Raw genomic sequence first — 25,179 nt, forward strand, 5'->3', positions numbered from 1 at the left:
AGAAAAGAAAAGAAGTTTTGTGCTACTCTTATCTTCTGCCTGGATCTTTTCCATTTTGGAGAGAAATTTGTCCTCGAAATCTATCAAATCTTCTCATCCATTCTTTCCCTTCTCTTCCTCAAAAAAACTCTGCAGCATGGGTAGGGGAGAAAATTTCAAAATTTTCTTCCTGGACCTCCTCTCTTCTTTGTTTTGCTAAATAAATCCGCTCTTTCCACTCATTTTCAACTCGGGTAAAAATTTTACAATTCAGTTAAACTTATTGCATATGTAGTGATTCAAGTTGAAAAGAAATTAATTATTAAATTTTTATCAGGTTTTTTTATGAAAGTGTAGCCTGAGTTATGTGATCCAGAGGCAAATCACCATTGCCTTGAACACAATTAACCAAACTGCACAATACCAATCACTAATCATTTATGCACTTGTATAAGGTCTACACTTAATGACTCTAATCAGCCAGCTCTCTAATGCAAATCACCTAATCTTTATATAAGGAATTACTTAAATTACCTAACTAGAATACATAGATCAACACTTATATAAGCAGGAAAGACTATCAATTTGAGGTTGCAGGACATTATACTTGGCGGCATATAGTCTCAACAAAACCAAGGGGTAGTTAAAAAACCAGCTAGTGCTACAGATTTTCGTTCATATTGTTTTCTAACCTTTACTCTTTCTCCTCAAATCCCCCTTGAAGTATGCAATAATTCAAACTGAATTTGTCACTTTAGATTGTTTGGAATGAAGGATAGATTTGAATAATGACGAGGGAAGAGAAGCTGTTTTATTTGTTTGTTTTAAAGAAAGTTTTTAATTTAAACCCAACTTCTTAATTATGTAGTTGGGTGTAAAAAGCTGTAGCACTGTTCGAATTTGTACGACTGAAATTAAAGCCGAACTTTATATTTTACCTTGAATTTGGTTTATAGGGGCATTGCACTATGTATGCAGGCAAATAATTAACGTATTTATATGCTTACAATAGAGATAACTATATATTTCAACTAAACATCTTAAAATATGAAGTATACACACTGAAGGGAAATAACTGAATAAGGCTATACCATATATGACCCTGGGCCACCATACTCTGACTTGCACCAATGCACACACAAACAAAGATCGAAACATAAATAAGCATATCAAAAGTGTTCTTTTAAAAGGCCGGCCAGTTGAACTAGTTAATCATACTGGTTAATAAAATTCATCATAAGCTCCTCTGAATGCAGGCTCGGGTCCCAGGAAGCAATGGTTGTTTTGTGGGTGCTTGAAACTGGAACTAGACATAGCCCTCTACTTCTAAGATCTTGTTTTTGCCCTTGCGAATCCTTTGAATTATCACAATTCTGCATACATGCATAGCGAATAAAATGTCCAACTTGCATTTAGGAGCAATACTATTTAGAGTTACATATGTTATTTAAATATATATCATGTTCCTGGTAACAATACAGTTTCCATTTATCCTTATCATTCTGTTTCTCTATTTCTCCTTTTAGATAGTGAACAAGTCCTAGGCAGTGTGGTATATGTACTGGTATATTTGATTTGGTTCGAGTAGTTACCAAGTAAAAGATAATATAATCTATAACTTGGAATCAGCATCATGCCTTTTGCTAATACAGTTTTTAGAATAATGTATTTCTTTTTGACGGATTCAACTAATAGTGAGCATCAAAGAAACAAATTAGGTGCCCTTGGGTCTGGATAATGTGATTTATCCTCGAGAATTAAAATAAAATTTTAAGACAATTTTATTATAATCTCATTCTTATTCCTATTGGCGGGGTTGAATCCCGATATTTTAAGGACATAACAATTCTGTTTGAAAATTAGGTACCTGTGGTCGAATGGAAGCTCCACTTTCCATTGCCGCATTAGTTAATATCTGTCAAATTGCATAAGAATAATGTATTAAATGATATCTCGGCTGGAAATTATATATGTATATTAAATTGTTTACTATTCAATATCAGTCCTTAAGGTATATATATTATGTCAATATTATCAAATAATAAAGTGAATTTCTGGAACTTACACTGACTTGTTCATGGAGAAATTTAATGTGTACAATGGTTTCCGATAGCACTGATGCCACATCAGTCTGAAATGATAATGTACAAATGCAAAAATATGATAAAATTTCTCTATACTCTAGTGTAAATTAAATTGAAAGTATGAATTAATGAACGGATAATTCACAAGCAAGTTTAATCACCTTTCCGAAAGGTGACACTATTTGTTGAAGCGGAGCGATTACTTTCCCAAGTTTTGCTTTCCTGGCCTAAAATTTATGTCAAACAACCCCTTAAAATTTGGATGCGTACCAAGTAAAATGGAACTTAGAGCAACTCCAAAGGGCTCTCTAAACAAGCTCGTAAGTCTAAAATTTAGGAGCAAATCAAAAATTAGTGCTCCAATGGGCTCCTAGATGCTCTTTAGAAATTTAGGAGCCCACTCTCTCTCCTTTCTTTTAAAGAGCATCTAGTAGCTCTTAACTCAATATTATATTAATTTCCATTCAATCTTTTCTCTCTTTTAGTTAACTTTTTCCTCTCATTTATATAAAATAAATATAAAATGTGAATAAGGAGCCAAGTATAAAGAGTAGCATTGGAGTTCTCACGTTTTCCAGTGTATTAACTTACTAGGAGCCACATTTTATATTATTGTTTAAGGAATGATTTAGGAGCACCATTGGAGATGCTCTTAAAAGTTTAGCTAGCTACAACATCTCCAACAGTGTCTTAAATATACTCAAAAATTAATACAATATAAACTCTTAGCTATTTAAGACGTTCTAATACTCGTCATTTGCAACAATCTCTGTATAAATATCTCCTAAATCATGTTCTCATATATCATTAGTAAATTTACTAATAGTAGTTGGATAAAGAAAATCAATATTATTAGAAAGTTAAAAGGAAGCAATGTATATTAGTAAAGAATGGAATAAGGAGAGGAGAGACTCATAAACTTGAGGAGGATAGAAGAACTCTTAAAATTTTAAGGAAGAGTTAGGAGTCTTTTGGAGCTTGGTTTTAGAAAATTCTCCTCAAAATTTAGGTTAAGAGCTTGATTAGAGAGGTTGTTTAATACTATCTTATAGCAGTTTTTATATGTATATCTGTACTCCGGGATCATCATCCTGTCTGCATGGATTCAATAGAAAAGGAAATTAATGGAAATTTTACTTAAGGGAGAAGCATATTTTTTTTGGAACACATCAATGGGGCAAATGATCAGTTCACTTGAGAAAGCAACTGGATATTTACCTTGAAAACTTCCCCAACTTCAACTTTTCTGAGCTTATTACTGATTGTTAAATCGTTACTAGCAGCAGCTGGGATGGTTAAGGGTAATAGGGGTTTCTCTACATCTTCTTTGTGGCGCTTGGAGTTGAATTCTGTAAATTTTCTTTCAAGACTCCCTACAATACAATATTTATTAGAAACTTCATGTAACATGTAGATAATTTGCAGTGAAAAGAATAATTATATTTGTAGATAGTATGGGTATGAATGTACCTATGTAGGTTGACAGCAAAACTATGGATTCATTTACCTTCGAATCTCATCAATAGTATGTGCTTTCTCTTCTTCCATATACAAAATCCCAAAATTTGAACTAGTAAAACCAATGCTACTAACATTGTCAACATCATCAGTAGTTTACTCCTATCTTTCCTCTTAGCTTGATCTAACAAATTCAAACAGAATTGAACATGAGAAGCCTGAAGGAGGAGTTGTTATACTATTAAAAGACAAAAGATTTCCAGATAAATATCTTTAGAAGGCATCGAACATTCGTTACATTCCTATAAATTGTTACCTGACTCAGAGAAAGATACCCTCACATATAAATCTTGATCTCCTCTAGGAAGTTGTTGAATGTCAAAGAAACTCCCATACCATTGCAAACACTCTTTTTCATCACCCTTGATGTCTAGAATTGTAAAAGCCATGCAGGAGCAGTTTGCTAAGCAAACTGTTTTACAGTCCGGAAGCCTGATGCTGTCATTAAACTTGGATGAATTTATATCCGGCACTTTGACGCTAGAAAACTTATAAAATCCATCTCCCTTTTCACACATCAGTGGTTTTTCCATAACACATCCATGAGACGCCGAATATGGACTCTTGGAGTCACCCTGGCCGAAGATTCCCAAGTCAAATATCCGAGCAGACGAAAAAATGGTGACTCTATCTTTCAAAATTTGAGTTGAAGTCATGGTGTCAAGTGCGGAACATATGGTAGCTACACATGATAGGAATACAATAGCAGGGAACCTCTTCATATCTGTTGTTGAGTTTGTACAGATTCTCGCTTAGAATAGATAGACTAGTAAAGAAGCTGCTCTGATGATTTAAGTAACTTTAGCAAGTATGATGCATCAGCAAATATATTAATAATTCAACTTCTATGATTGGGGTCTGACTGTGTATGCTAATAATCAAATATTTAAAAATTGGAAATTGAGGTTATAGCTGTGTAGGCATAATTTTGTTTTGTCTTGATAGTCTTTTTAAATCTCGAGATCATCCACTTTTAGTGTGGGTCTTTAAAAAGTATCTTAATTAAAAAAGATCAGATATTATAAAACAATGAAGTAGACAATCGAACTGGTAAAAAGATGATAAAAATTAAAGCCCTTGAAAGTAACCTATAAAACTTAAGATTTTCTGGGGAAGATGATCGATAAGCATCTATGAAACACTAGGATAAAAGGCTAGAGATTTTCCTCATTATCTTAAATTTTGTTAATGTTTGAGAAAAACATAAATGTAACTACACTGACACAAAATATTTTGTTTGTGCAGTATGAGAAACCAGCATAACAGAAGAGGCCAAGCGAACCAAGATGAAGGCTCTGATGGCTGATTAATTCAGCAGCAGCACAGAGGCAGCTGGCGCTGGAGAGCCTGGAGAAGCAGCCGGTGGAGGTGAAGGTCGACGTTCTTCAACAGCAACCATAAGCTTTTGGCCAAGGGAACAATAGTTTAAAATGGTACAGACATAATAAAAGACACCTTCCTCCATTAGAAGAACATTTGCTGGACCAGTGTAAACACTGAAAGGTTGATCTGCAGTGCAGGCTTTAAACTCACGCCCCGATACTTGGAACAAGTTGTGAAGCTCTGGATCATAGTCAAACACTGCACTTACAGTTTTTTCATAAAAGCCAGTCAGCATATATGATTGCATACAAGTATAACATATTAACATCTCATTTGATCTATAAACATGATGTCGAAGAAAGGAAGAACGTACACAGAGTGTCGCCGACGACGAAAGAGTGAGAGGAAGACCAATTAGTGTAGAAGTCATTGGTTAGAGGGATAGACCACTTGTAGTTCTCCCCTCCTACCAAGTACTGAGCACCATTTGAATGATCTGGATTATACACTAAAACTGTTCCTGCAACTACTACTATGTACGCACACATTTGAAATGAATTCCTTATTTTCATGGCCATTTGAATGATGTTTAGCCGTTTCTGCTTTGAATGAAAATTTCAGGATACAGATGGTGAGACGACGGTTAATAAAATACACGGAAAGGAGGAGATGATGGGCTATTTAATTCATCGAAGTGTAACTGATAGAAAGGTAGTTGAGTATTTCAGATCATTCTCTCGGATATTACATTACATTTTTTTCTCCATTATTTGGCTGTGAATTTTTTTTTCTCTGACTTTGGTATATTTTCTCTTTGCGATAATTGGTTTGTATGTTCTTTCTGGTTCTGGCCAACATTCCACACAGGGACTCCTTATGGAGTTACATAGTGCGCTAGTATAAATCATCAATTTTATTATAAATTCTATTATAGAATACATATAAAACGTGATTCTAATATAAAATACTATAAAATAAATCTAATTTAAGTAATTTAGCACTTAAAATTTGATTAAAAATATTTTCAAAACTGATTCTACAACAGAATAATTCTGCATGATTATTATTCTGTTAAAGAATCATGTTGAGATCTTGCATAATTTTAGATGATCTTTGGAATAAAAAAATTGTATAACTTCATTTTTGGTTTAATAATCAAAATTTGCAATTATATTTCATAAAAAATATAATAAAATATATATTATATATATATTTATAATGGTGTGCTATGGAGTTATCGAGTGCTACCTGTTCTCTTCTTCGATTAGTTACTTATTTAACATTTTTTTTATAAATAAACACGCTGCACCCATTTTAACAAGTTCGAAACACTCACGTGTATTTCCAAAATTTTTATTTTACTTCTTCTAAAATTAAAACTTTTATATGATAAATATATAAATTAATTTAATTATATTAATATATTTATAAAATAATATAAAATTTTATAATTATCAACTTACTTAGCGTGGCCGAATAAAAGTTGGATGTCTTGTGATGGACTGACCAATCACTCACAGTGGGTAGCATTTTCCATGGACTTTGATAGGCTGAGCAAAAAACCGATTTGAAACCGAAACCGGAAAAAACCGAGAAAAATCGATCCGAAATCAAAAAATTAAAAACCGATCCGATTTAAATGGTTGGGTTCCAGTTATACCTTCCAACCGAACCGATAAAAACCGAACCGAACCATTTATTAAAATCATAATTAAATTATATATCTAATATCTAAAATATATAATCTATATCATATTTAATAAGCTTGTTTGAGTATCAATTTGTAAATTACCCTGCAATTCATACAAGATTAGGTGAACAGAGTCCAATGTTCACAACATAAAGACATAGTTACGTTGAGTATTTCATTTGGCCATTCAGGACATATGCACGTAGATAATATAAATCATCCCAGCCTCACTATAAAGATTTTGTTTACCAATCTCACTAATAACTTAGGTTTCTTATACTAAAGTTTAAAGTATACTTTCAAGTCTTTGTTATGGTTAAGTCAGGTATCAGATCATAGTAACAGAAGCATTCTGTATCAAAATTCTACAGAAGCCTAATTTTATATTCCCACTTACAAATTTGAACCATCAAATGCAATATTTTTATTTTTTTAACCTCCAATCTACTTCTATATATTAAAGGAGAACCAGGGGCAAAAAGAGCCAGAAAAATGGCTGTGAAAAGACCTATCTACCCTCAATTAATATTGAATTCCAAAATTATCCCTAGCCCAAAGACGTTTTGCAAAGACCGCAGATATCCCCCAACCCCCAGATCATTTTCATGGACTATACACACATGTACAGGCGAGCGTTGATAGAGTCAGTAGCAACTTATTAGTGGTGGTGATTCCTCAGAAAATTGGCAGCAATTCATCTCCTGATATCCTCCTCTCTCGCCGCCGATGTCGAGTATTCCTTTCGTGAGATTATGCAGGTATCCTTCTCCTCTCTGTCCCAAAACCCCCAATTCAGTCATATTAATTTAAATTGTATGTATGTATTGGTTTGGGTGCAGGAAGTTATTAATTGTATGCGCAATTCCAATATCAGGTAATACATTTGATTTCAGTTGAGAATATGACCAAAAAATATCCCCTGTGTGGACACATAGTAGCCGAGGCGAGGAGAACGCTTATTAAGGAAACTCTTGATCTATAGTAGCTGAATTTAGGAAAAATGATTTATATTTATCTTGTCAGATTCTAATCTTCCATCTCGTTTCATTTGTGCATAGTGCATTTCCATGGTTATGCAATCCTTGAATTTTGGCTTTTCATTTGCACCATTTTTTGCTTTCCATGCCTTAATATATATATAGTCCGGGCCATTGAAAGATTATTTGTGTGTCCTGTCAAAATTTGAGGATGTTTCACTGGAAATAATATACTCGTGTTGTATGTATATTCAGAGACCAGACTTCTCTCTCAATCACTTTTATTGCCACAATCATCACCTTTATTCTAAGGGTTTTCAATTCATTTTGTAAATTAGGACAAAAAAGTGTTAATGGTCGGTGCCGGTGGATGTCAGCTTTTCAAGACTTTTGCTCTCTTGGGCTTTCAAGATATTCGTATAGTAAATTTCTCTCCCTTTTATCACGCTTATGTATTGTTTTTTGATAGAGTCGATGCTTCTTGTCTGCTTTGCCAATGATGCATTTATCTGCACATATTATCAGAGAAAATTATGATGATGTATGCTATATTGTCACTACCTCTGACGCAAGCTTCAGGAAACTGAATATGAGTTTGATTAATCTGAATTTGGTTGATTATTATGGCTTTTTGTTGGTCTGGCCTTTCAAGCCAGCCTTGTAATCGTTTCTTAAGAATGGTTCCGATTTTAATGGTGCTCGTTGTTGAAGTCTGAAGTTTCAACTCGGGCTCTAGAGGCGTAAATGTAATTAACATATCTTTATAGAATATGAAGGCCTTCTTTACTTGAATTTAAATTATCTATATTACTGTATTCTTATTCTTATGTTTGTGATTGTCGTTTCTTTGCAATATTTGTTCGTCATCTCCTGTATGAGGTTTCTATAATTGAGGAAAGAGATTTATCAAGCCTGCAGAGTCAAATTAAGACAAATAGAGGGATCGGCTTTGCAGAAGGATGTAGTTGGACAGCAGCTAACTGTGAGAATGTTAAAATTTCTATACATTCCAAATTCGCTCAATATTAAAATGAAGATACTAATTTGTAAGGTATATTAAGCTAATTTGCAAATGTACGATCTACAACAAGATGCAAAATATACGTAGCTTCATTGGCAATTTTCTTACTCTTTTTGCCCCTGGTCCTCTTTAAATATATAGAAGTAGATGATAAATTGAATCAAATTGTTGATGGAGTCTGTCCTGGGAAGTTTGTTCTGCTCATATAAATTTCATTCATTTAGCTTATTATATTAATCCTAAATAAACAAATTATTTCATGCCACATGCTGCCAACACAAAGGATATACATATCAGCAAGCAACTCGAAAAAATTATCAGGGATTCTGATTGCCTGTCGATTTAACAGCAGGATCCTTGGCTGTAGCCAAAACCAGCATTAGAGGGAGAGTTGAGATTATAGAGATAGTCAAGAAGACAGTTGGGGTGAAATTGGATTGTACTTCAACTCTTGTCATAGCTGATCAGACTGTTCGAGATTAGAAGTGTACTAAATCTGTTTATTTATAGTTTGCAGGGGAGGATTTTGGACACTGTTGCTATTATTTTCCTGAGGTGGTTGCTACATCTGATTTGTGTAAAATATATAATATGTTATTGGATCTTTGGTGATAATAAGTGATATTATATCTGTGAACTAGCCATCATAGTTGCCTAATTATATATTATGTGCTTTACACCATGTGCAATTGGTACTTATTCAAGTCTTTAACTGTTAGGTTGTTCTTGGTTTTTCGCCGAAGGACTATAAAAAAAAATGGGTTATGATATATTTGTTGGGAGTTCAAAGGAAAAAAAAGAAGACACACACACATATCAATTACTGGTAGAGACATTCTTTTTTAGCTAGAATTCTTATCGTATGCTTATACAAAGTATTATATATAATTTCTGGCAAAAAAGAAAGTTTTATATATATCAATAATTTAAGTGTGATGAGTACAACATTATTCTTAGGCTCAGTCATATTTTGATGGTTTGGTTCCTCAACAGACTACTTGAAGTTGTATTTATGTCAATGCAGGGAATTGAATGATAATCAGCTCTCTGGCCATATTCCACCAGCACTCGAGGAGCTCACAGATTTGTTTGACCTGTAATATTTCTATTTCTATTTCTATTTTATGTTGTTAGTTGGGCGATCTGGTTTATTTAATCGAGTAACTTACTCATTGTGATTGTACTATATGGATGCAGAAATGTTGCCAAGAACCATCTTGAGGGGCCTATACCTGATAATCTTAGCTCTTGCACTAATCTTAATAGCTTGTGAGTGTATTCTCTTGCATTTCTCTTACTATACCCTGCAATAGACCTGACTATATTGATCTCTCTAATGGCAGAAATGTATTTGGGGACAAGCTAAATAGGACCATACCCTCTGCATTTAAAAGGCTTGAAAGTATAACATATCTGTGAGTTACTAACTGATCTCATACCTTTTGACCAATTTGCATTGTAGAGATTCTTTCCAAGGAATTGAACTGAGAGAATGATTGAAAAAAATGTTTGTTATATAGCAAGTAATAAGTATAAGTTATACTCTTCTACATTATATTGTTGATGATTCTGGAGTTGATACTTCAGGAACGCAGACTTATAATTGTTAATTATATTTAGGAAATGTCAGTAATCAACTCTAATAAATTTATTCTTCATCTCTAGGAATCTTTCGTCCAACAATCTTAAGGGCCCAATTCCAATTGAGCTATCCCGTATTGGTAATTTGGCTACATTGAGTAAGAAGTTCATATATGTTCCTCAATTTTCTCTCTATATTCTTTTTTGGGATATAATGTCCTTGCTGCATCACTGGTTATGAGTTTCAAACTGTTTATCAGTGGTATATGATCTTTTGTGCAGGGACCTCTCAAACAAAAGTATCGCTGTTGCAACTCCTTGGCCAATTGGTGATTTGGAACATCTTCTTAAACTGTGAGTTTGCTGGGTTGCAATTATTGAAATCTTTTAAACAACGACAAGATATTTTACACTAACCACACTTATCTATTACGATAGGAATTTGAGCAAGAACAATCTAACTGGACTAATAACTATGGAGTTCAGTAATCTAAGAAGCGTTATAGAAATGTAAGAGATTATTATATGGCATGATTGTGAATATCATATATCTTGCTGATTTAGATTGTTTGATTGAACTTGTTATGTTCTATATTTTAGAGATCTTTCGCACAATAACCTGTCTGGTCCTATTTCTAAAGAGCTTAGCCAGCTGCAGAATATATTTAGTCTGTAAGTCTTTTGTGTCTAATTTAACTGCTAACTTTTCTGGAACAGTGCAATCATAAAGTTAAAATTTATAATATAACTCCGACAATATATTTAAATTTATTTATACCCTTGTTTTGAATGCTGCTAAGACCATTGTGCTGTTTTTGATTTCTGATTCAAAATATTTTGCAGAAATGTTTCTTACAATAACCTAGCCGGGGTATTTCTCAAGGAAAGAACTTCTTGGGCTTTTCACCAGATAGGTAACTTAAATTTGGTTTTGTAATTGTGTCACACTAGACATGAGAAGCATCAAAAAGGAGTAGTCATATTAGACATTTTTCAACATTAAAGGTGTTCTGAAATTTGATTGTTATGTACTATTGATTGCAGTTTCTTGGGAAATTCACAAATCTGTGGCTATTCAACGAGCCGAGACTATTACTGATTTATGTGAAGTTATACTTCTCCTTCACTTCCCCTTGCTTAACCTAAGGGCAAGGAGAGTTGAAAGAGAGAAGCATTGGGTAAGATAAAATTATATGGAATAATTATTAATGAGAGCTTGACATATAAGATTGGATGATATCAGCAGACTTTTGTTTTAGTATAGAGAAAGATTAGCTTTACACATTTTTGTATCAGTAATATACTCATATTATGTTTAGATCACGCAAATCTTATAAGACTTGATGTGAAGTCTCAGATATGAATATTCTATATCTGAGAAGTTTGTTTTGAAAGACAAGTTTGAAATGTTTTTGGCAAATAACATGTCTTTGTAGAGCAAATTTTTTTTTTACAGGATCCGTTCACTTTCATTAAACATCATATATAATAGCTCAATGTTGATTTATTTTTATTAAAAAAAATTAGATCGACTACATACATTTCAATAATCTTTCAATCATATTTTCATAGCAGACTTGTAAAAATTTTAATATATTTAAATAGCACACTTGTAAAAATTTTGATATCATGAAAATCATGAGTTGAAATAGAGGCCCGTGCCTTACACGGGCTTTTACGCTAGTATCATATTAATTATCATATCTAAATTACGCGTATTAATGTGTCTCGTTCATATATTATTTTCATATTTATATTTGTCGGTTTTGTAACCGAGCCGATTAAAATCGAACCGGGGTTTTTTTAACCGAAACTGAATACGAACCGGCGGTTGCGGTTTTCGATTTTAAAAACCGAAAATATATGGTTGCGATTCCGGTTTTACCCCAAAACCGAGCCGAACCGGCCCACGCTCTCCCCTAGACTTTGATCGAGGTTAAGTTTTATTCAAATTTTCGCCCATTTTATCGAAAGTGATAGAGTAAATTAATTAGGCAAGTAGCATAAATTAGTCGGGATTGCGATCGGAATTTATAACAGCGAGTGATAAATTAGACCCCATCCTATATTTTTACACGAATTTGTTACACGAAATAAGAATTTATATTGGAGTTTTCAGATTCTAATAAGTTTAAAGTGCACCAAAATCAACCCGAAAAATCTGATCATTCCAATTTTGAGTTCGGATTTGATCGATCCGCATTTGTACCGTGCCTGACCCAATCCCAGTTCACAGCTAATAAATCATCATTAACGAAAACCAGCAAGTGCGATCCCCCAGCTCAATTGCAATTGTTTGGGTCCTTTTAACCTTTTCATTACTATAAAACTCCTACTTAAAATTCTATTTTCTATTTCAAAAATAAAATTTACAGATGATATTTATATATTTCATTATTTTATGATACAAAATTAATATTTATAATTATAATTAACTTCTTAATGTTGACTGATATTTGAATAATTTTTATAATTTTAACAAGATTCCATATCATCTATCTATATTAAAATAATATAATTTTTCCATAAAATTATAAAACATTAATAATATAATATTTTCATAAATATATCAATCAATATAAAAAAAATATGTTACAAATACAGTAAAATTTAAGTGATTTCTTGTGGGCTGATATTACCTACTGTAATGATTTTTAGCCTTGCCATACCACGTCTAATTAAAACAGCAGTAACACTAAAGAGTAACGATTGTTCCTCAAGCGTCACAACGGATTCGCTTCTCCCTCCTCGCTTCTCGCATTCCGTTACATTCCAGTAAACTCAACACTCTGTATTCATGGCGACCAAAGTATATATCGTGTTAGTAATCTCTCTCTTATTCTATCTATTTCTTTCTTATTTATGCTTCTATTCTTTTCTGTTTAGCTTTTTTACAGAATCACCTCAGCGAAAATCGAACGCAAACCCCTTTATAATTGACGTATTTCACGCTCTCTTTGTATTTAGGGATGTGCATTTGTCATACTGTACTAACTAGAAGCATCGATTAGCATCATTTATGTCTATATACTTAAATTATGTGTGATCTCATGTCTCAGTTGTTTAGTTTTCAATACATCTTGTAGATAGACATAATTAGCAAATTGGGATGCGTTAGGGGGACGTAATATGATGGATAAGGCTTAGTCGCTTAGATATCTTTACTTCACTGTTTATGTTCTCAAAACTTCTGTCGGAAGAATTATCACTCATTTTCTGCGGGCACGCGTATTGTGTAATGTATGACCTAATTTATGTAATTTGGGATCTATCTGTTATTAAGTTGTATTTGGTTTACTGAGATGATTTTGATACTCTTGATTGTCTAGTTTTTCACATTTAAGGTTCAGACTGTAAGACTGAAGCAAATATTTTGAGGTATTGTTAGTTTTTATGTAAAACATTTTGGAAGTAGGATTTTGCAGCTTACTACGATATGATAGTCACATCACATGGCTGGCATCAGCATTCCCTTCCAAGGTTGTAAAAATCAGAAATCGGATCGACTTGGTTTTATTATGAAAAAATGAGTACTCGGAAATCGGAGAGTACTCAGAAATGAGTAATCGGATAGCTACTCGGATATTAATATTTTTTCATGTTCTAAATTCATTTTCAATCAAATTTTAGTATACAAATTACAAGTGTTTAAACGTGAAACTTAAGTATAACAGTTTTTTGTTATTAATATATAAGAATATGTTATATATTAATAGTAATTATCTAATATTATTAATAATTTTTTAATAAATAAATAATATTATTGACAACACATTAACAATAATTGAGTTTACAGTTTAAGTATATATTATCATCTTGATACTGTCTAACAATATAACAATTTTTTTTTAAATAATTGCTACACCTATGTTTCTAGTTATTGTCCATACTTTACGGAAAAAGTCAAACCCGAGTATTCGGAGTCAAACCGAATTTTGACTGATTTTTTACAAAATCGTTTTTGGATGCGAGTGCTCAGAATTCGGATCGGGCGAGAGGTTAAAAACGAGTACTCGGATGAGCACTCGGCCGAGTTAACCGATTTTTAGAATACTGTTCCCTTCACACCAGAACACCACAGCTTGATTTTTTTTTCTATATCTAAGATAAATGGAGTACAATATCTGGCATCAGCATTCCCTTCACACCAAAGGTTGATTGGTTTTTTTGTTTTATATCTAAGACTAACGGAGCACAATACCTTGCATCAGCATTCCCTTCACACCAAAGGTTGATTAGTTTAATTTTTTCTTTGTATTTTGTCTTAAGATCAACCATTCTTTGAGTTGGGTAACCTTGTGATCATAAGGGTGCTATCCTCTAGTAGCCTTGTAATTAAACTTAATGTGTTGGTTACATTTAATATTGTTCTTTCCTTGATATGTTCTTATGGATTGTTGGAGTTGTAATTCAAAATTGTGATTGAAGATTTAACTATTTGTCTTTAATCAGTAGAGATTTGCAACTTATGTTCCTATTTACATGGGATCAAGAGTAGGGATGGCAAACGGGTCGGTCGAAACGGGTTTTGTAAAAACCAAACCCGAACCCGAATTTATATTGTAAACCCGAACCCGAACCCGAACCCGAAAAAACCCGAACTATGTAAACCCGAACCCGAACCCGTCGGGTTCTCTTCGGGTTCGGGTTAACCCGAAACCCGAAATAAATAATTTTTTTGCAAAAATAAGATTTTAAAAATTCAGTAGTTTAACATAAAAATATTGCAAATTCTGAAAATTTGAAAGGAAATTATAATTTAAACATTACAAAACTATATGGTCCATTTTATTTATTTAGTCTGCTAATATGGGGAAAAAAGCACTAAAAGCAAGGCACTAAAATCATCCTGATAGTTTACCTTGTGGGTGACAAACAAAGTCAATAAGAACTGAACAGAGAACTCATGTACCGCACTGCCGCTGATGTGCCGCTGAATCGCAACTCTCAAAAGTGAGAACCGAGAAGCAGGAGGCCCGAAGCTAATTAGGTTTGGGGTCAAAGTCACAATGACTTAATAAGACTACGCACCACGTATGTACATATTAGTATATTACTAATTACTAATTACTAATATATTAATATTAATAATTTATATATATATATATATATGGGTTTCGGGTCGGGGTCGGGTTCGGGTTCGGTTTGAAATGGGTTTCGGGTTTTCGGGTCGGGTTCGAAACGGTATGCCATAAACCCGAACCCGACCCGAAAATAGTTCGGGTTTAAAAATTAAACCCGAACCCGAACCCAAACCCGAAATATTCGGGTTCGGTAAAACCCAATCGGGTCGGTACGGTTCGGGTATCCATCGGTTCGGTACAAATTGCCATCTCTAATCAAGAGCTTAGATCTTCCGGCCTATGTTACTCGGATTCTTCATTTTGTCTCGAGTACCAGTGTCGGACACTCGACACTCGGACATCGGTATGGACACTTCAACACTTATTTTAAGCCAAAAACATGTTGAATTTTCAAATTATTGCGCATTCCGACACTCGGACATGTATCCATGTTGGACACTTTTAGCCAAGTCTGGGTAACATAGTTTCCACCCAATAATATATCTCTTACTTATCTGGCATATACGCTTGTTCTCGTGATCTCGTCATTTGTAGGAGCAAGTGAATAAAGAACCTACGTAGATACTTTAATTGGTGCTTATACGAGATGCTGATTATGCATTTATCCTTTATATCTTATATAAAACTGTAAATTTCTTTTGCCTTTAATCATAACCACGTTACACCTGATTATGCATGTATAGTTTCTTATCACATAAAATGCATTATATACCTCTAGTGACAGAAGTTATGGCCTTATTCTTATAAATATGTAAGATTGATTATCTATTACTCAAAGTTTTCCCCTTCTGATAGATACTATTCCATGTATGGACATGTTGAGAAGCTCGCTGAAGAGATAAAAAAAGGAGCTGCGTCTGTTGAGGGAGTTGAGGCTGCACTTTGGCAGGTATGAATTCTTTTTATCAGCATTGTTTAATCCAGTACACATCTAAATCAGAGTGGTAAAGCAGGACTGTCAGCAATATGTTCTCCTGAATTCTTCTGATGCCTTCTCGTCATGTTTCATGTTTCATTTAATTTGAGCCGTTTCTTGGTGCCTTTCTTTCCTGGATAACTGGACAGACATTATTATGTAGTACAAACTCCAACCTTCTATAACTTCCGTCAATATGTTTTTGATGATAGGTCCCAGAGACATTGCCAGATGAAGTGCTTGCGAAAATGAGTGCACCTCCAAAAAGTGATGTACCACACATTACACCCGATCAACTTGCTGAGGCTGATGGGTTTATTTTTGGCTTCCCCACGAGATACGGAATGATGGCTGCCCAATTTAAAGCATTTCTTGATGCAACTGGAGGGCTATGGAGGACTCAGCAGCTTGCTGGAAAGCCTGCGGGGATCTTCTATAGCACAGGATCCCAAGGAGGTGGACAAGAAACTACGGCGTAAGTTTATAGTTCATTGTTAACAAGGACCTAATGTCTGAAACCTAAGTAAAGGATCTTTTTTTCCTACAGCTTAACTGCCATTACTCAGCTGGTTCATCATGGAATGATTTTTGTACCCATTGGATACACCTTTGGGGCTGGCATGTTTGAAATGGAGAAAGTGAAAGGCGGAAGTCCTTATGGTGCTGGTACTTTTGCTGGTGATGGTTCCAGACAGCCATCGGAGCTCGAGTTGGAGCAGGCTTTCCACCAAGGCAAATACATTGCAGCAATCACCAAGAAGCTCAAGAAAGCTGCTTAATTTTCCATTCAATTTACGATGTTTATGCATTTAATTGTGGTATAGTCTCAGTATATACTGTTTGTCTGCCTATGCAAGAATCTAAACTTTCTTTATTGGATACAAATAAGAGTGATTTCTCTTACAGTAATATGGTATTGGTTTTCTATTTCCCTTTATGTTTATAATAGTTTTATATGTACATTCCATATACTGATTTCCAAGTATTTTTGATTGTATGGTGATGTTTACTAATGTTGTGTGTAAACATATGCTCTCTGTTCTGTCTTCACTACATGTCTTGGGTTGAGTCGCACCTTGTTCTCTATGATGATCGATACTGAGTATATTTGTTTTGGTTTTTCTTCCATAAGTGGTTTATGCATATTTGTCTGCATATACCGGATCAGATTTGAATCAAGAAAAACTAGCTATAACAGCCCAAAAGTAAAATATATGATGGTGAATCTAACAAGTTATTCTGGCACACTTTAAAAGAGTGAATGGATATAAACATGGATCTGACCACCGTCCCATGTTTATGTGGTCCAGTGGGTATCAACACAGCCTTTTGGTGCTAGTGACGTGCTGTGAAGAACCCTTGCACAAACTTATCTAGCAAAGCAGAGTGGGAAGGGCAGTGCCATAGGCCTCTGGTTCAGTGTACGAGTACTAAAAAAAGAAACATAAAGAAAAGAAAACTGTACTCCTCTTTTTCCTTATGGATTTATTCTGATAATTACATGATGTTTTGTTTGCAAAAGCGACCCCGTTTATCTGGAAAATTAATCAAGGCCCTAAAAGCCTAAGCAGTTTTAAAGCAAAACTTTGCACCTTTTCTTTTTCGGCTTTAAGAAAGTAAGGGTCTACTTGTGCCCAAGAAATAAACAAGGAATGGCAAAGGGAAAAAAAGAAGCTATAAAGGGTGCTCAAAAAGACTTTTTCCTTCACAAGTAAACTTCCTTGTAAAGATTTTACTTCGAGTTATTGAGCCCTGAGCTTATAATTGACAAACGACAACTAACACTAATATCTCAAGATAACTAATAATATCCCAACATAGTATGAAATCTAATATCCCAAGATAGTATGGAATTTATGTTGCTCTGAGAAGCTAAATAATTTTAAGCACAATATCGAATTCCCGTTTGCCGAATCATATTTTACAGGGGAAACATATTTTTGTTACAGCCTTGTAAATCAGAAAAAACATTCTACATGCCTCAAGGACAAATAGAACTGTCAATTGTAAGTCCAGATTATAATTATATTATTATGTTAAATAAACATTAGACATTCGTGATTAAATAACGTCACAAAAGCTAGTGAAAAATCTTAAAACTCTGACAATATAGCAAATTTTTTATGCCAGAAACCCTCGTGCTTTGAAGTTGGCAGAGTCTGCTGTTCAGCTAAACGGCTCCCTTGTATTTCTGGGGCTCAATCATATTTGTTGCCATCCTGAACTCCGAGTTCACCCTTGTGGTCACCGCAGTTGTAGTTTCATTTTATTTTGGCCTTGATAATTTGCAAACACGACGAAAATAGATGCACGCAAATTAGAGTAATTTTCTGTATGTGATCGACCCCAACAAAGACGAAGACAACATTAAATCAGTGTGTTCGACCCCGAACCTATTGTGCGAATACAGGGAGAATCAAGGAAGCCACCATGCTCGACCCTTGTCCACCGTGGACGAACATAACTAAGTTGTAGTTTGGTTACGTGCAATAATACGACTTTTTGACTTAATTTTAATTTTAATTTATTTATTTAGGTACAAAACATATCTATCTCTAATATTATAATTAATTGAAATGATTAGTAAAAAATAATCATTATTTAAAATTGAATATAATAAGTAATATTAAATGGAATAATAATTAATTATATTTTGATAATTTAATAAAATTTAATCCTGAAATAAATAGTTAAACTTACATCACAACTTCAAATTTCAAAATAACAGAAACTTAAAATATAAATCTTTATTTAAAAATTAAAACATAAAATAAGTGGTAATATAAAACATAACCTTTTTAATCTTGACTTAATTACCAAAAAAATTATTAAACTTATGTAATTTTTTCATTTTAATCATAAAACTAATTTTGTTGCAGAATAATGCAACTAACTAATATAAAATCTATTTGAGCGAACCCCATTTTAATAAATCTCTAACCATGGTTAATTCAAAGTTGACATGGATGTCACATGCCGTACAAGTCATCAAATTTTTTAATTTAATTTTAAAAATTTACTTTATCCATTATACATACATCAAAAAGTCAGCTATATTTACATTATTAATATTTATAACAATAAAATTTTAAATTATTGTTAAGTAAAAAATTAATTTAATTTAATTTATAATTTGTTTTGACTCGTAAGAATTTACTGTCATTTAAAATTTATATATTACATATTAATATTATTATGGAATTTTATTTATTATCAAAAATATAGAATATAAATTGATTTTTTTAGATGAATACTAATTGAATGAAATTTTATATTTCAAAAAATTACTAACAAAATGTATAAAGAATCGTTATAGTTTTGAGATTACTGAAGGGTATTTGCATAATATTTAATAAAAACTATAATGATTCTTTATACATTTTGTTACTAATTTTTTGAAATATTAAATTTCATTCAACTAGTAGTCATCTAAAAAAATCAATTTATATTCTATATTTTTTGATAATAAATAAAATTTCATAATAATATTAATATATAATATATAAATTTTAAAATGACAGTAAGTTCTTGTAAGTCAAAAAAAATTATAAATGAAATTAATTTTTTACTTGACAATAATCTAAAATTTTATTGTTATAAATATTAATAATGTAAATATAGCTGATTTTTGATGTATGTATAATGGATTAAGTAAATTTTTAAAATTAAATCAAAAATTTTGATGTCTTGTACTGCATGTGACATACATGTCAACTTTGAATTAACCATGGTTAGAGATTCATTAAAATGGGGTTCCCTTAAATAAATTTTATATTATTTAGTTGCATTATTCTGCAACAAATTTAGTTTTATGCTTAAAATGAAAAACTTACATAAGTTTAATAGTTTTTTTTGGTAATTAAGTCTTTAATCTTATATAAGGTCAATAACATAGTTTTCGTCAATATCTTCATCTTCATCCTCCATGATAATATGTTTCGTAGGAATATGTCAAGTTTTGTTTGTAATTTTTACACTTTACCTTTAATGCAACCAGTTGTTCAACTAACTGGTCATATGAAACTTTCTTCGCTCTACATATCTGACCATGTCTTTGATTATAAAATTTACAAGGATTGCAGGATGTCGTTAGGCCCCTTCTTCAACCTCATGTTTTGATTACACCTGAATTTTATATTATATTTTTTTTAGCAACATACTTGCATAATTTGGGACAGAACACCGGCCTCCCCCTCTCTTGAGCACGTTCGTTCATAATTCTGTTGTAAGTATTCGTCCTTAAGGCTCGGTTTAGTTTCCACGGTAAACTTGGTACATGAGCATTCTAAGATGTAGTTAGTCATGAATAACGAACTTGACAGCATATGCAGTTGCAGGGTGTACAAATTCAGAAAGGGGTACGATTACATGAAATTCCAAAAAGGAATGGGAGCTAGTCAGCACCTAAATCCTCCCCCGATACATATTATATCTAAACAGAAAATGTGTAGAGGCATCCAGTAGAGAACTAGAGATAGATCATTTTTGAATGTATCACAAAAACATGGGACTACGGCCCACACCGTACACTCTGACTTCCACTATCGCATACACCAATATACAATACATACATATATTCCCAACATATATATAAACATTTCAAAAGTATTTTCTTTTAAAAGGTTGGAAAGAAACTAGTTATTAACAAAGTAAGATTTCCAATCTAATGATATATATTGGTGCCCACACACGTACACTAGCTCGCTTCCTCACTCTTATTCTATACTTCAATTATTCCCTTCGTCTCTTGTCCTTTCTCTTTCAAATTAAAGCACAACTGTTTCAATACACGAGAGAACTTGTTAAATGATCAATTCTCGTATTTATTGTCTATAACGAAATGAGAATATTGAGGATTAATTCCAGTGACCCAATGGATAGCAAGTAGCATTGGATCTGTGATGAGTTCTTTCATTAAAGAAGAAAGGATTCTCTGAGCTACATGTAAAATACGGTACCTTTATGTGTTATATAAAAACAGCACTTGATTACATTCCTAATCAATCTGTTTTAATTAAAATTAATCATCAGTAATTATTACAATACAATACTAAACACCATATATTCTGTAGCTCCAATTGATGGTCCCTATAATCTGCCAAAGCTAGCTGCATCATATCACCTGTGGATGGCCCAACATTATTTCACCAGTCGTTTAAAGCTTCATATCCTTGTGTTTCTCCTTTTCCTTCATCTGGACCCTTGAACATGAATTACTTGGCTCCAGCACTACTGTCTTCTATGCCTTATCTTTACACAATTTCACTAGGGCTCATAAGCATGCATATGTAATAAAATTAGTAGCTAGTACTTAAGAAGTGCATATTATGATCAGACCAGATGCTGCAGACTGGCCACTGCATCTAATTACTTGATATATGTTACTCAAATTCATCTAAAAGTTCCTCCAAATGTAGGGTTCCAGAAATCGACCGTCGTTTCGTGGGTGACTGGGAATGTGCTTGAAACTGGGACTAGACATAACCCTCGACTTCTAAGATCTTGTTTTTGCCCTTCTGAATCCTTTGATTTATCACATTTCTGCATGCATGAGAAGGGAAGTTAATGTTGTACTAACATGCACATAATTCCAAATATTAGTATATAACTAGAATCGAATTTCCAAATTGCAGAATTGCAGAATATAATAGGAACAATAACTTAAATTACCTTATATTTAGAAGTACTATTATTTTGTAAGGAAAATGGTAGATGCACAAAATTGGGTACAAAAATATTTACATAAATAATGAGTATGTGTTAACTTTTGATTGGAATGGGCCCTCTGTATATGGATTAATAGCATCAATTTAAACTTTCCGCCTCACCTCATTTTGTGCAAAATTCTGTACCCAATTTTGTGCATGCAGCAGTAATCATTTTGTAAACTTACATGTTATTCGAGTATAAATCATGTGCATGGTAACAGTAATTTAAATTATTTAATTTTTTCTGAATGAAAATATAAATCTAAAATTGAAATCAGAAAATAAAATTTCAAAAATATTAGATTGAGTTAACTTTTTAATCACCTACAATTGCATGTAAAATTAAAAATATATAACAACTAAGAAAGACGGATTTATTAGTAATCTACCAGTGAAAAGAGCATAATTAAAAACCCTAAAAAGCATCCTGCATTTTACTAAGAACACAGTTTATGATATAATCTAAAAGCTTTCCACCTATACATCAAATAATTAGCACGAAAGAAACAAACTAAGAATTCTTTTAGTAAATTAAGTACCTGTTGCTGTTGTTGTTGAATGGGAGCTCCACTTTTCATGTATGCGTTACTCAAAACCTGTGAAATTATACATGATAATATTTATGTATTAATTAGTTATCATCCGAAGTTCATATGTTAATCACACCCCATGTAGCATATCTGAGAACTGATCCTCATTTACAGCATTATATCTGAATCACAATTCCGGAACTTACACTGACTTGTTCATGGAGGAACTTGATGTATTCAATGGCCTCCGATAGCACCGATGCCGTATCCGTCTGAAAAATAATAATGGATCATGATACACAATCAAAGACTTTTACGAATTCAGAAATACAATGATAGATCTTTATACTCTAGTGTAAATTAAAGTGAAAGTATGTATTAATTAATGAATGGAAAATTGAGAAGCAAGTTTAATTACCTTTCCAAAAGGCGAGACTAATTGTTGAAGCGCAGTGATTCTGTCCCCCATTTTCTCTTTCCTCGCCTATCAAATTTAAGCGAAATTTGGATAAAACATCGAAAAAGGATACTCAAAAGCTTGATAGCGTAAAGCAGGTTGTTTCGAGATATGTTTTTAGTAGTGTATATGTGATTTTGTACCTTAGCTGGCATAGCTGACGGTGTTTCATTCCTAGGCCTTTTGTTTGATGTTTCGCTGCTACTACTTTTCTGTCAATAACGTACATATGTGAAATTATTTAGTTACGAATCTGTTAATTATTAATTATACTTATTGAGCCCTAATTAAGTTGTGATTTGATACATAAAATATGGACGAGAAATATTAATTAGGTGGTTATGTATGTACCTTTGGCTTTTCATCGAAAGTCGATGAGGCTGATTGCATTTGCAAAGACGGGAAAAAGTTGGATCGTACGTCGTGATTTATGATTGGAGCGGCCGCTGATGCGTTCCAGAAGGGAGCGTTGTTGGAGAGGTGTAACTGGTTTTGAGGTTTGTTATTCGGTGCCTGCCAGGAATTCGGCTGCATAATTAGCTGCTGAGGATCGTGATCGGATGTCGAGGATGAGTTCATTCCGTAGCTTGTGGGAAAGGAATTGAAGTTAGTCATGGGGGACCGAGTGTCAAAAGGCGCGGACTGTTGTTGCTGTTGTTGTTGTTGAGGTTGATGATTGATTTCGTATCCTAACAACCCGGGTAACATCGAAGTTGTGGAAGGGCTGTTGTGATACTGCATAGATAAAGACGAATCCAAGTGATGATCAATTGTGTTCGGATTGAGATGATGATGATGATGATGTCCGGTGCTCATTAGCTGAGACGGATTTAGAGAAGGGAAAGCTCCTTCAGAATCGGTTCCTGCTGACGAGGACGAATACATCATCATTTTCTGTGTTCTCGGCGGCCACGGCTGCTCGGCTTGTTGAAAATTCGGAGCGTTCGAACTTAACTGATCGTGATCATCTTGCAGCATCGACCGAAAGCTGGAATTCTCATCACTTTTCTCGATACCACGACGGCTGTGCATACCATATCAATTCATAAAATTAAGAACAAAATTTATAATTCGAAGTATATAAATTTCTATAACCGAACAGACTTACAAATGTTGGTTCCAGTCCAAGGGTTGAGTAGAGAGTCCTAGTCCCATCAAATGTAAATTAGGATTGTCTTGATGAAGCGGCTGCTTGTGAGAATCTTGGAATAAATTAGCCGAGACGGAGTTAGACGAATCATTCGTATTAAGAAGCAGTGCCGGTGACTTCATAACGTTGCCGACTTGTGTCGGCCAGGCGTAAGTGGAAGTCGATGACGGCGAAGAACACCGGCTGCTTCTGCTTCGCTGCGACCAGCTTCCGCTCCCGATTTGAAACTCCTCGTCTCCCATGCCTACTTAATCCGATTCGATTGTATAATATTCTTGAACTCCTTGATGGCAGCAAAGCATGGAAACGCTCTCGCTATGATGTATTGTTGAAGGACTTGCAAATTTGAATGAAGATGGAGTGGTGTTAATTAAAGGCAATCGATTCGCTGCATCTCACCACTGGACTTGTATTTATATCGAGTGAGAGACGAGCGTAGGAGAGAAAGGAAAGTGATTCACCACGGCCAATCAAATGAGGCACCAACACTTGTATATATATTCAACTAGTTAAGAAGCCGCGCGTTGCGGCGGTCTATAAAAATTATATTAATGATTTAATATTAATATTTTAGAATAAAATAATTTTGTGACTGTCTATAAAAACTATATTAACGTTTCAAAATTAATATTTGTAGGATAAAATCAATTTATATTATAAAAAAATTTGATGTAATACCAATACTAACATATAAAATTACAAAATTGAACTATAATTCATGGTGAAAAAATGAAAATAAATTTATACACGTAATTAACAATTTAAAGCACGACGAATCTTAATTTTATATGTGTTTTTTTTTTATGAAAAGTAATCATGTTCTTACATTGTCACCTTCCTTCAATTTTTTTGAATTGACTGTGCACAAAAATATCTAATTTAAATCCGTGAGGTTGTAGTATTGAGAGAGAAGAGGTCGTGTCTAGATGATCTAAAACCTTACCACCTACACACCCCTCGCTTCTTCATCATATTTTCCTCTATACAAAGTAAATCATATAAAAATTAATAACGACAAACATATCCGATAAAAAAAATATTATAAAAGAATAACCAATAAATATACATCATTAATAGTTAATTTATTGATATCATCCCCCAATATCATGTCAAGGCTATATTCTTTTCCCGTGTTTGAATTCTTCGACTCTCACAAAACGA

The 25,179-nt window shown here is 33.4% G+C and overlaps 5 protein-coding genes across 31 annotated transcripts; 2 read left to right on the top strand and 3 right to left on the bottom strand.

Annotated features, from left to right (window-relative positions):
- Positions 1-1,002: 1,002 nt before the first annotated feature.
- Positions 1,003-4,390, bottom strand: LOC108210685 (receptor-like serine/threonine-protein kinase SD1-8). Of its 2 annotated transcripts, XM_017382072.2 has the most exons (7): positions 3,838-4,389; positions 3,571-3,705; positions 3,282-3,436; positions 2,225-2,290; positions 2,045-2,110; positions 1,847-1,894; positions 1,003-1,352 (listed from the first exon to the last, which is right to left on the bottom strand). In XM_017382072.2, exons 1-7 carry the CDS (start codon positions 4,301-4,303, stop codon positions 1,188-1,190), a joined length of 1,101 nt encoding a protein of 366 aa, XP_017237561.1. In that variant the 5' UTR covers positions 4,304-4,389; the 3' UTR covers positions 1,003-1,187. The 2 variants fall into 2 exon arrangements, with proteins under 2 accessions (XP_017237561.1, XP_063946630.1); XM_064090560.1 differs by lacking the exon at positions 2,225-2,290 and having other exon boundaries at positions 3,838-4,390.
- Positions 4,391-4,887: 497 nt separating this feature from the next.
- LOC108210686 (mavicyanin-like) lies at positions 4,888-5,482 on the bottom strand. Its single transcript, XM_017382074.2, has 2 exons — positions 5,278-5,482; positions 4,888-5,162 (listed from the first exon to the last, which is right to left on the bottom strand). The coding sequence occupies exons 1-2, from the start codon at positions 5,480-5,482 to the stop codon at positions 4,888-4,890; spliced, it is 480 nt and encodes a 159-aa protein (XP_017237563.1).
- A 1,582-nt stretch (positions 5,483-7,064) lies between these two features.
- On the top strand, positions 7,065-11,626 carry LOC108215368 (LRR receptor-like serine/threonine-protein kinase ERECTA). 25 transcript variants are annotated; one of them, XM_064089586.1, is made up of 15 exons: positions 7,070-7,352; positions 7,434-7,468; positions 7,910-7,993; positions 8,942-9,018; positions 9,103-9,147; positions 9,312-9,418; positions 9,617-9,688; positions 9,790-9,861; positions 9,936-10,007; positions 10,456-10,527; positions 10,612-10,683; positions 10,774-10,845; positions 11,017-11,087; positions 11,218-11,286; positions 11,324-11,626. In XM_064089586.1, the coding sequence occupies exons 1-15, from the start codon at positions 7,321-7,323 to the stop codon at positions 11,353-11,355; spliced, it is 984 nt and encodes a 327-aa protein (XP_063945656.1). In that variant the 5' UTR covers positions 7,070-7,320; the 3' UTR covers positions 11,356-11,626. The 25 variants fall into 25 exon arrangements, 24 of the variants coding, with proteins under 24 accessions (XP_063945658.1, XP_063945657.1, XP_063945656.1 ...); XR_010290134.1 differs by having other exon boundaries at positions 7,071-7,352; positions 11,218-11,486; positions 11,525-11,626; XM_064089584.1 differs by having other exon boundaries at positions 7,071-7,352; positions 11,218-11,626.
- Positions 11,627-12,832: 1,206 nt separating this feature from the next.
- LOC108210644 (probable NAD(P)H dehydrogenase (quinone) FQR1-like 1) lies at positions 12,833-17,104 on the top strand. The gene is made up of 4 exons (XM_017382021.2): positions 12,833-12,993; positions 16,053-16,146; positions 16,386-16,648; positions 16,721-17,104. Exons 1-4 carry the CDS (start codon positions 12,971-12,973, stop codon positions 16,950-16,952), a joined length of 612 nt encoding a protein of 203 aa, XP_017237510.1. The 5' UTR covers positions 12,833-12,970; the 3' UTR covers positions 16,953-17,104.
- A 4,008-nt stretch (positions 17,105-21,112) lies between these two features.
- On the bottom strand, positions 21,113-24,483 carry LOC108211138 (transcription factor bHLH123). 2 transcript variants are annotated; one of them, XM_017382656.2, is made up of 7 exons: positions 23,977-24,483; positions 23,220-23,892; positions 23,012-23,080; positions 22,830-22,895; positions 22,618-22,683; positions 22,421-22,477; positions 21,113-21,714 (listed from the first exon to the last, which is right to left on the bottom strand). In XM_017382656.2, exons 1-7 carry the CDS (start codon positions 24,258-24,260, stop codon positions 21,565-21,567), a joined length of 1,365 nt encoding a protein of 454 aa, XP_017238145.1. In that variant the 5' UTR covers positions 24,261-24,483; the 3' UTR covers positions 21,113-21,564. The 2 variants fall into 2 exon arrangements, with proteins under 2 accessions (XP_017238145.1, XP_017238146.1); XM_017382657.2 differs by having other exon boundaries at positions 21,418-21,714; positions 22,624-22,683; positions 23,977-24,413.
- Positions 24,484-25,179: the final 696 nt, after the last annotated feature.

Source organism: Daucus carota, chromosome 3 (genome assembly GCF_001625215.2).
Source record: "Daucus carota subsp. sativus chromosome 3, DH1 v3.0, whole genome shotgun sequence".
NCBI classification, from domain to species: Eukaryota; Viridiplantae; Streptophyta; class Magnoliopsida; order Apiales; family Apiaceae; genus Daucus; species Daucus carota.